General features: G+C 36.1%; 1 protein-coding gene across 1 annotated transcript; it reads left to right on the forward strand.

Annotated features, from left to right (window-relative positions):
- The first annotated feature begins 149 nt into the window (after window positions 1–149).
- On the forward strand, window positions 150–6452 carry LOC122667118 (glycosyltransferase BC10-like). Its single transcript, XM_043863318.1, has 2 exons — window positions 150–883; window positions 5794–6452. Exons 1-2 carry the CDS (start codon window positions 314–316, stop codon window positions 6433–6435), a joined length of 1212 nt encoding a protein of 403 aa, XP_043719253.1. The 5' UTR covers window positions 150–313; the 3' UTR covers window positions 6436–6452.
- Window positions 6453–11416: the final 4964 nt, after the last annotated feature.

The following is an 11416-nucleotide window of genomic DNA, read 5'->3' on the forward strand; positions in this document are numbered from 1 at the left end:
GCTCTGTGATTTTCTGAGTGGAATTCGAAATTCTCTCTTTTAAAAATCTGGGATTTTGTATATAGATTGAGGTGATTCACTTGAGTGGTGAATTGATCATCCGTCGCAGAAGATTGTATATTTTTTTTTTACTACATTTACTGTTTTCTGCAATCTGCCTTCATTTGATTCCAAGTGTTAAGTTGAATTGGACGTCCCTGACAATTTTAGTCATACACGAAAAAAGAATATTGGTTCTATTCTAGTTTTACGAAAGATCAATAACAAAAAGTTTCAGAAGGGGATAAATCTTGAAATTTATAGTAGAAGTGAAATGAAGGTCATACCAAGAAGTAGGGCAGACGAAGAAGATATTGACAATTTTACTGATTATTTAAATGCAAACAAGGACTTGTGGATTGGAATTGTGAAGGTTGTATCATTTTTGGTTATATTTGTAGCCGGCGTTATTCTTGGGTTGGCAGCAAGTGCACATGTTACTAGATACGTTACTTCTTCACACACGGGGCTATTTTATTCATCACATAACTTTCCAGTTCCTTCCCATAAGAAGAATTGCTTCACCTTAAGTAATTGTAAGGAGGATGATTTTTTGGGCATGAAGGGTTTTGTCAACCCAACCTATTTGACACATAGTATGACAGATGATGAGCTATTTTGGAGGGCTTCAATGGTGCCAAAGAAAGATGCCTATCCATACAACAGAGTGCCTAAGGTGGCCTTCATGTTTCTGACGAGGGGACCATTGCCATTTATGCCACTATGGGAAAAATTTTTCCGTGGTCATGAAGAGCTCTTTTCAATTTATGTTCACACGCTTCCAGGGTATGAGAGCAATGTCACAAATACGTCTGTTTTCTACGGCCGCCAAATCCCAAATCAGGTATTACTTCTGTCTTTCCATTGGCATATAAGCATATGTTTCAATCAATTGAATCATGGTTTCCTTTGCGAGGGAAATTCTTAAGTAGAAACTAGGACCTTGATTTATGCTATTTTCTACATTGTGAAGGTCTTCCCAAGTTAGAGTAGTTCCCAATAATGCTAAAAAGGATCTTTTGGTTGTTAGTAATAAAATCCAACGTAGACAAGGTAATATTAAGGAGCATATTCATGTGGAAGATACATGGTCTGGAGCAGTTGGTATATTTTTGCTCTGGAACTCTAAGATTCCTTGTTCTTTCTTATAACAACCAATCAGATAGTTAACATATTTTGTTGAACAGATCCTATCTACCTTGAACATTAAAATTTTTGGTATCTGTCTAACAGAGAGTCTGAATTTAACATATCCTATCCAGGAAATATGATGTTTCCTGTATATGTCTAATAGCAAATGAAAGTTAACGAGATTTATCAATATTGTTTCAAATGTGGTAGCTTTCTGTAAAATAATTTTGACAGAAACTCGTAGTTTTCCAGAATTTGAAGCATGGAAGTATTCGCGGTGATATGAAGTATACAGTCTTAGGTTGATCATTGATGTAAATCCCAGGGAGCTTGTATGCTACTTTTTTCTTTTGATGGTGATAGCAGGTGCATGTTCACTAGATTATTTAAGCAGTAGGGTTGTATTCTGCACTAAGCTTATTATCCTACTTAATTATTGGATTTTTTACACTTCAGACTTTTCCGGCACATGTAATGCAGATTTCATATTTTTTTTTGTTTTTATTGGAAAATACAATCTACATGTCCTAGAGAAAGTTGATAAGTCTTCTAAATTTCAGAAAGAAAAAAAAAAGTGTTTGTTTTAAACTGCATATGGAATAGGTCCCCATAATTCCTTTTTTGGTTTGGATTTTCCAAAAATTTAGAATTATGAAATATACAATTAGAAATTTAGAACATGATATAATTAAAAAGATTGAAATTTTCAGAAAGTATCAATATAGTTCTGGTCATCCCTTTCTGCAAATTATAGTCAATGAGTGATATTATTTTACTTTAAACTTACTTTGAATCATGTGATCAATATGTTGAGTTCTTCTTTAATCCTGATGTGACTACCTGCGATAATAGTTGGTCCACGTTTGTGTGTTTTGTGACCTTACTTAGTAAATTCATTTTGCATTCAAAGTTAGAATGCTCTAGAAATTAATTATGTAGCTAAAATCATTGAACTAAATAGAGCCGTGCTTTTCAAGTCAAGAATGAGGAAGTGAGTAACATTTTTCGAGTAGTTAATCTAGCAAGACTATGAGGAACATTCTTTGAGTAGTTAATGTATCAAGATTAGTAACTGGAGATTAAAAAAAGAAACTATCTCAATCAATGAGAATCTCATTGAAATGGGGGAATGATGCAGAAAATATGTTCCTGTGACAGTACCAGAGAAGAAAGAAGGCTGTCTCACAGCCATGAGACCCAATCTGAAAGCGCAACATGGCTGTCATGACAGCCTACGATTTCCAGAGGCTTCCAGATTCTATCCAGATTCCAGATCACAGCTGGAATCTTATCTTATCAGCTTAGTAGTTCAAATCGTGGGATTAGTTAAGGAGTCTTATTTTCATTTTTTTAATTGTTATTGTATCATTAGTCAGGCTGGACTAAGCTTATTAAATTCCAGCCCTGTTTGGTTTGTATTCTGTAATTTACATTATTTTCAGTTTTCCTAATCAGTATTTATCACTTCCTTGACTGGTTGATTGGAAGAGTTCGTTTTCTGTTTGGTTTCTTTCTTTCGTTATCTGATTAGGTTTGATTTCTACATTATTTAATAAATTCTGGCTGGATTAGACTACTAAGGATTAAGGTATAAATACATTTAAGGCCTCCAGGCCATCACATTGGTTTGAAGGTAATACCAACTCAAAATTTTCAGAATTCTTCTGCTGTGGATTCAGTAGGATACCTGATTGATTCTGAGTGAAGTTTAGGTGGATTCTTAACCCATTTTATCCTTCTATCTTCCAATCAAGTTACATGTCAGATCTGAATTCTTCCATACCCTGTGGCTATATTGATTCTACTAAAATTCTCAGATCTATTTTTTCCTATTAGTTTCTGATTATGCTGTTGGTTTGGACTACAATTTACTTCAGATTTACTCTCTGAATACTGTTTTGAATCCCTGAAATATTGTGGTCGATCAACAGTTCTGGTCTTGTTTTTTAACAATTCCTCGTCACAGGAGGATTCTTCAGTAACTCCCTATTCTGTTTAACCTAGCGACTGAAGTTTATTGCTGTCATGATTTGATTTGATGAAGCTGTTAACTTTTCTATGTTTCTGGTTCTTATTCCTATAACCTGCGATTCTACTTTTCTATTCTTTCTGTTAAATTTATTTCTGTCAGGAGTCTAGAACCAATTAGGGAAACAAGAAGGAACCTACAGAAATGGCCTAAAACAAATGAGTTTGTTTGAAAGATAAGATTGTTAGTTTCTAGAACCCAAGGATGTAAATAATGTTTTCACCTTTGAGACAATTCAAGAGGATCGCTCTAGTTTTAGCTTGCCGTAAGGTGGAGTCCATATGGGTACGCAAGAGCTTATCAGGAAGTGAAAATATCAGTTTGGAATTCAAGGAAGAGACACTCATGTTTTCTCAAAGATATTAATCATGAAGGACAAAGAAGGAGAATCATTCTCTTTCATTAAAGCTGTACAAGGGGGGAAAAGGATGGTTACTTCATATTGTATCCTATAATGGACGTTGGCATCAATTTTCTTGGATATACACGAAAGAACCATTTAAAGTAGCATGTAATTCAATGTATAGTGCCCATGCCTATGAAGCAATCTCTTGGCATATAAAGACTTCTTTTGTATTAATTTGATTTGGACCTAATGTGAAGTTCTTTCCACCATTTTGTTCCACTATAATAAGGAGAACGGCTGACCAATTTGTGGTCCTTTTCAATGAGATCTTACAAAGGGAAGCCAAAATCTCTGTTGGTTGTTGAACTCATATTTGCATATAGAGTTAAAAGAGAGATGTATAGATCAATGTTTAAGGACATGACTCTTCGTAATTACAAATGTTTGCTGTATACATAGTAAATTTATAGCAAATCCAAAATTTGTTACTTATACTGAGTACGATAGTTACTATTTTTAATTAGTTTCTCTTCGTAATTACAAATGTTTGCTGTATACATAGTACATTTATAGCAAATCCAAAATTTGCTACTTATATTGAGTACTATACTTACTATTTTTAATAAGTTTCTCTTCTGAGTCATATTGCGGGTTTTATTCCAGCTGGGACTTCAGTTTTCTAAGTCCTACTAGTAGTACTTCTTTTCCCGCAAGTTGGACTTGGATCAGATTTGATTTATATGAGTCTTTACTATTAGAAAGTCTGAGTCAAATTCAGTAGAAGTCCTCCAGGTTTTTTTGCGTTTGACTAAGAATTGGAATGAAGTAGTCTACTTATGACCTATAATCATGCATGTTAGAGTTTTTATTCAGTTTTATGTGTGGTTTTATTTATGGTCAAGACAATGGTTCTCTTCTAATAGTAGTTTGATGGTCAAACCTACAAGTGTTCATGGTGAATTTCTTCCCTATTCCTTTTTTACTCTTCATTTCTCTAATATACATCATTATGGTCTGTACTAAAGATATATTCTTTCTTATACTTTTTCCCTTTTACTAAGGGTATATTTGGGTAAGCTTCTGGCTTCTAGCTTATAGGCTTCCAAAAGCCAGATTCTCAACAGCAAAAAAGGTGGATCCAACCGAAATACTCGGTTTGGAATCTTCACTGCTTAAATAGCACCCCACCCCCCAGGCGTCTGGGCTTCTTGCCCTAAGAGGGGGTAAAGATTCGGGCCCACCTTTTTGGCCGCTGGAAGCTCGCCCAGAAGCTTACCCAAACACACACTTGGTGTTAGTGCTTGTTCCCAATCCCAGGTTATGAAGGGTTGGTGCATCAGGTCAGCAGCCGGCTTCATAAGGTACATAGCCAAACCTGCTGACCCAATGTAATTGGGGAAGGTTTAGTTAAGTTTCGTACTTAGTGGTGCTTGCTGGTTTTTGAGTTGGGCCTCCTATTGCAGGACCAGACCCTCTATTCCCTTTTCTCTTCTCCATCAATCGTACAGATCAGATTTATCTCCCATATCTCAAGTTCTTTCTATTCTGTTTTCTGAATCTGTTTTGCTTTATTAAGCTGCTGTTACACTTCAATTAGCATCTTAATTCTTAATTTCTGTTGTTTAGCTCTAATTGCAATTCCAAAAAATCTTTTCAATGGATACTTGAAATACTATGGCAACTAGGATTTTAAAATTCTCAATATTAGTTACGGCCAAAGTTATCGATCTATAGATATCTGGAGAAAGGATCAATATTAGTTTTTCAAAAGGCATAGAAAAGTAGTAAAAAGAGGAGGAAATTCTCAAAAGATAAAGGAAAGAGAATGACTATTACCTACCCATCAGAAATTCTCGACATATTTTCTCTCCTCCTTGCTTTTCTTCTTCGAAATATTTGATATTAGACAGTAGCTTACTGGAGTGTTGCTGGTTTTGAAAAATGAGGTAAAAAGTAGTTATTATTATTATTTTTTATTTTCCTTTTGATTTATTGTGAGTTTGGCAATATATGCATGAAAGAAAGTAGGAAGTTGGATTCCGTCAATATAGGAGTTTATAAAAGAGATGAGATTGAATATGAAACCTTGTACTAATATTGGGTGCTTTTTGGAATGTGACTCGTGCTCATCTTCCTTCTTTGTGCACATTGGTTGCTCCCTTTTTTATTTTTTTATTTTAACAATTTTGTGAAGCTCTAAACTGACTGGTAAATTTCATTTTTTTTTCTTCTCCCTATTTACCTCCAGGATGTTCAATGGGGATCAATAACAATGTTAGATGGAGAGAGGCGTCTTCTTGCCAATGCCCTTCTTGACTTCTCAAATGAGCGGTTTGTTCTACTTTCTGAGAGTTGCATTCCAATATATGACTTCAAAACTGTTTATAAATACCTCATTGGCTCTTCACATAGCTTTGTTGAGTCCTATGATGAACCAACCCGTTACGGACGTGGACGTTACAGTGGCCGTATGTATCCCAACATTAAGCTCACCCAGTGGAGGAAAGGATCCCAGTGGTTTGAAATGAACCGTGCTCTAGCTGTAGAAATAATCTCAGACAATGAGTACTATTCTGTCTTTGGGAAATATTGTAAGCCTACTTGCTACCCTGATGAGCATTACCTGCCAACTTACATAAACATGTTCCATGGACAAATGAATGCAAACCGGACTGTGACTTGGGTTGATTGGTCGATAAGGAGCCCTCATCCAGCTACCTTTGGAAGGCATGATATTACAGAAGGGTTTATACAATCCCTAAGGAATAATGGAACAGCTTGTTCATATAATTCCAAACGGACATATGTTTGTCACCTCTTTGCAAGGAAGTTTTCTCCCGATGCATTGGAGCCTCTACTTAACATCAGCTCAACAGTAATGAAATTTTGAAAATTTGCATTTAGTTGTGTGAACTGTGAAGATCTTTTTCTTTTCCGATTCCCCTCATTTTACTTTTGATTTTCATTCTTCCTATGATGGGTAGAATTCAGGTTTTTCATTATGGACAAGATAGCAATTGGATTAGTTTAGATTAGGAGAGAAACAACCCAAGCTCCATTTGTGGTTTTCCAAATTCCAATTTTAACAAGCCTGCCTATTTTGGGATCAAACCAAAGCAGCCAACCAGTCCAATTCTTAGACAACAGTAAATGATACAATGCTCTTTCCATGCTAAACTACATTCTCATTATCTTATATACTGGAGAATACACCTTGTGTGTTCTACATAACATGCATATACATGTGATGTTTAATATCCTGTATCCTTGTTATATAGGATATCATGTTCCGTGTCTCTCTTGGTTTTAATTTTTGAAAATCCCCATTATTCATCAACCCCAAAAAACCAATCTAGGGGTCTTCCTACAGTTAAAAAATGTGTACCAATCATTATATAAGTCCCGCTACCTAAATAGTACCACTTCATAAGGGCCAATGATCCTTTCTATTGGGACACCGCATGAGGTTGTGGGGTGTAGAACATGTTGGAATACTTGCCTCTCTTCATGCAATTAGTCTGTTACTTTCATGGGCTACATACAAGAGCTTTATGCCCTACAACATACACAAGATATAGAAACATTTTGAATCATTTCCCAAGCATACCATGTGATTAAATAGTTACTTTTATAATCAAATTGGGGAAGGGTTTACAGCCCGGTTGCGTGGCCTTTGCACTAGTAAGGGAGCCAATGAGGGGATGCATAGGATCATCTAACAAGAGCAGTGGGGTGGTCATTTTGCCCCCTTAAGTGTTGGTACAAGGGAACGCAACGGTGAGGTGGTCATCTCACCCCCTTGTGTGTGGGCAGAGGGGAACACAACTGGACAACATTATTTTTCTCAATCAAATAGTTATCAAAAAAAAATTGAAAAACATATTGGCACTAATTCCAACAGAGTAGCAAATCATCTAGTGGACGCATCAGAACTCACAGATCGGATGATACCATATCGATCCAGATCGGCTTCAAATGCATCTTCACTTTCAGTATCAGTCTCGGGCCTCTCAGCCGACAATAATATGATACCGCTACGGATTGGCCCATATCGGTACACATCGGCTTCAAATGCTTGAAAACTTCACTTTTTGATACTAGACCCGTATTGGATCTAGTATCAGCCCAAAAATAATCAAAAATCGGAAAATTCCAAAAAAATAGAAATTGTAAAAATCAAAATGAGAGAAAAATAGAAAGTTACTTTTGTGAAAATATTGGACAAAATACAATAAATATGTAAAAAATTCTTAAAATTTTCGCAAAAATCCAAAGATTATATAAATCAAAAGCATATTAAAAAATCATAAATTGTGGTTTTTATAATTAATATACAAGAATATTTTGAACAAGAATACTTTGAAGGAATATTCTGAACAAGGAAAATGCAAATATTTCCTTTCACTTCTCTTCCGTTCTTCCCTTGCAACCAAATGGAGTCGTAGTACATAGGAAGATTAGACAATGCACTCTCAACGAGAGTGATTCTTCAACCTTGGGGGGAGGGTAAGTCATTTTCCTGCCTAGGAGAATTTACAAGAAGCAAGAGAAAATGTCATGCAAGGAGAAAATACAACCATACCCCAAGCAACAATAGCAATAAGCTTCTAGAAATTAAAACCCTCCAAATGCAGCTCATGAATTCAGATATCAAGAAGAAGATATCAAACCAAAGACCACATCACAGTAAACACTTCTCCTATTCAGGTTAAAGAGCATAAACAGTAATTAAAGAGAGGATAAAGAACAGATGATTCCAGATTTCCAACTTAAAGCCATAAGTTTATAATAGAATTCCTACCCATAACTTAACTCCTCAATTAATGACGTTCTGTTCACTAAGTTCTATGTTATTAACCCCAAATATGACATCCTATAGTTCAACATCCCAATAACATAATCCTAATGCTCTCTCCAATCCTTGACATTCAGAACTACTTCCCTTTTGATGTCATGCTACACCAATTTTCAACAACATAGTTGTTTCTGGAATCAGTACCCCAGAGGAAAATTAGGCTGTTTCAGTGATCTGTATGGTAACTAATACTTTTTCTTCATTATTCTTCCATTTTTAATTTAGGGAAAATTACCCGGCACTCCTGGTTTTGAAACGAAACTCAAATTACCTCGTGGTTTTTTGAAAATACTCAAATCACCCCCTGTATTAGACCACAGTATAACAAGTTAGTCCCTACTGTTAGTTTTATGCTGTTACGTGATGATGTCAGCCAGTTAAAAAAATTTAAATCTCTAAACTACTCTTGACATCCAAACGTAGATTTTGAAAAGGTAGTATTGTAAATTTAATTCTAATGTTTTAGTACAAGGGTAAAATAGTCCTTTCACACCAATAACTAACAGCAGACTAAAATTGTCACTGTAGAGGGAGACAGATGAGAATTTTCAAAAACCAGGGGGTGACGTGTAATTTACCCTTTAATTTAACAACACAGAATCATTAGTAGTTAGTAACCTAAAGAATGGAATATCCTGAACAGGGAATTATCTGGCTCCAAGGCTAAGAAGAAACCTTGCTGCTTGGTGTTTGGACCCTTTGTTGGCCAACTGCACCTTCTGCTTGGGGTAGAATAGGCAAAGTTGAAGCATCAAGAAGAGTTTGGACTTTGGAGGTTCCAAAAATACAAGGATCTTCTCAATAGAATCTGGTAATAAAAACATTGGGAAAATTTATTCAAAAGTTCAGTTCATCACCTGTGCAGAGTGCAGACATCTTGATGAACCATTTCATTTTAAGAGAGGTCGATCCAAATGCATTTTACTTTTGTATTAGAGCTACTGAAACTACACCACATCTTTTATTGCTTCCCCCCTTATCCAGACAAGTATGGCAGAATGTCTTGGGCCCTTGGGGTAATCACAATGGGGTGGATGTGTTGATAAATGCCCAAAACCTTCTATTAATGATCTCAGCTTCCTAGTTGATGGACAGGAAGGGAAACTATTTCGTCTCTTGGGAATCCTGTTTAACAGCATACTGGGTGGCTTTAAAGCAATGCTTGGAATTTTGGGTTTTGAAATTGGTGATATATTTCTGTTTCCCCAAGGGCCGAAATCAGCTCACTGTGTGAAATCTAAAACATAATTTTGAAGCCAAGGAACTCATCATCTTCTAAACACCGGTTGTAATGGAGACTGTCGATATGTCTAGCACTGACATGCATTCTACTTGGTACAATCTGGTATCTTAATCCCCCCCCCCCACTCCCAAAAAAAAAAACCTGTCATAAAAAAAAACTTCTTATATCCAGTAATATCTTGATGATTCAAGTGGGTTCTACAGTTTGTAACTAATAATTTGTTGTACCAAAAGCCTAATGTATTTTTCTTGGGAAATTCCCTAGATATCAAAGGGATTTCATATATTCTTTAAGTTGTAAGTTTGGATGGTTACCGAACGTATCTAATCATCCCTGGATTTTTTGTTGTGTAGAACCCTACATTTTTATTTATACTTGAAATTTTTTTTTTTTTTTGGGGGGTGGGGGGTGGGGAGGGGAGGGGGCTATACAATCCCTAAAGTTCCACAGAAAAATTCAAGATGAAGTTCATGACATCCATGATCTCAAGAATTTTACCTGATTTCACCAATCCTAGCAAAAAAATTTGATATCAATGTATCATTGTAATGTCAAAACTGAATACCCTGATCTCTTGCAGCCTTCTTAGTATCAAGATGAGAGACCATCACTAACTGCAAAAAATTTATGTACACTTTCTGTGTCAACAAACCATTGCCCAGGCAATAACCAGTAAAGGCATGATACATACAGCCAAACACTACATTTTTTACTTGCCACTGTTACAACTTTCATTACCCTCAAATAAAAGCACCTTAACAGTAAAGAGATTATGAAATTCCAGTCTTAGAGCCAAAACCATTACCAAAACACCACAACCTTGAAGGTGTTTCGTAGTTTGTACTAAGCATATAGGTCTATAGGATTTAATTTCCACTACTGTCATATTAACCTCTATCTAGACATCCATTCTCCTACAAAGTACAAACCCTCCAACACCTCAAGTAACTTAGCTAACCAAACTTCCCAGCAATGAGTAATAAATACTAGGGAAAAGTTTTACTACACCCACGTGAAGGAAATCCTCCTTACTGGACGAAGTCGTCGTTGCCCTTAGGATTCCCATCCAACGACAGTGAGACCAGGGAGTCTCCATATCCATGGTGTAGAGAATCTAAAGTGACAATAAAAAACTCCCCATAAGGCCTTATTCATACCTTCCACATAGAAAAGCCTTTCAAGCCACCTTCACATAGCATTTCAAATTTGACGAACCATCAGACTACGGGTCTAAGAGGTCCTTCATAAAATGCTATAGAGAAATCAAATCTCTAAGAGATGTCCTACCTATTAACCGTCTGACATTCCCCATTTCAAGTAGAGAAATATGGTTTCTTTTCACACCAAAAATTATATGCATGGTTCTTATGACAATGAGCCATTTGGTGAAAAAATCTCATATTGTTATCAACTACTTTTCACCCCATAACAGTCACCAATGAAAGCCCATCTTTCAAACTCTATAATCTCTATTCAATGAAAAGTTGCTTTGCTGTTCAACATAATAAAGGCGTACCCAGTGCACGAGGCTCCTGCCACTGCTGGGGCTGGGAGGGTCATAATGTACACAGCCTTACCCCTGCTTCGCAGAGAGGCCTTTTCTGTTCAACATCCCAAACCTATTTCCTATTCTATCCTTTCCAACCCTGATATCTTATGCAACCACTCTTTTTTTTTTTTCCTATTCACCCATAGTTCCTCAATGCTTCAGCTAAATTGAAGGTTTTTCAGTTTATTTCCAAAAAAATGATTCTCTGTCCTCCAACAAAGTAG

The sequence above is a fragment of the Telopea speciosissima genome, chromosome 7 (assembly GCF_018873765.1).
Source record: "Telopea speciosissima isolate NSW1024214 ecotype Mountain lineage chromosome 7, Tspe_v1, whole genome shotgun sequence".
NCBI lineage: Eukaryota > Viridiplantae > Streptophyta > Magnoliopsida > Proteales > Proteaceae > Telopea > Telopea speciosissima.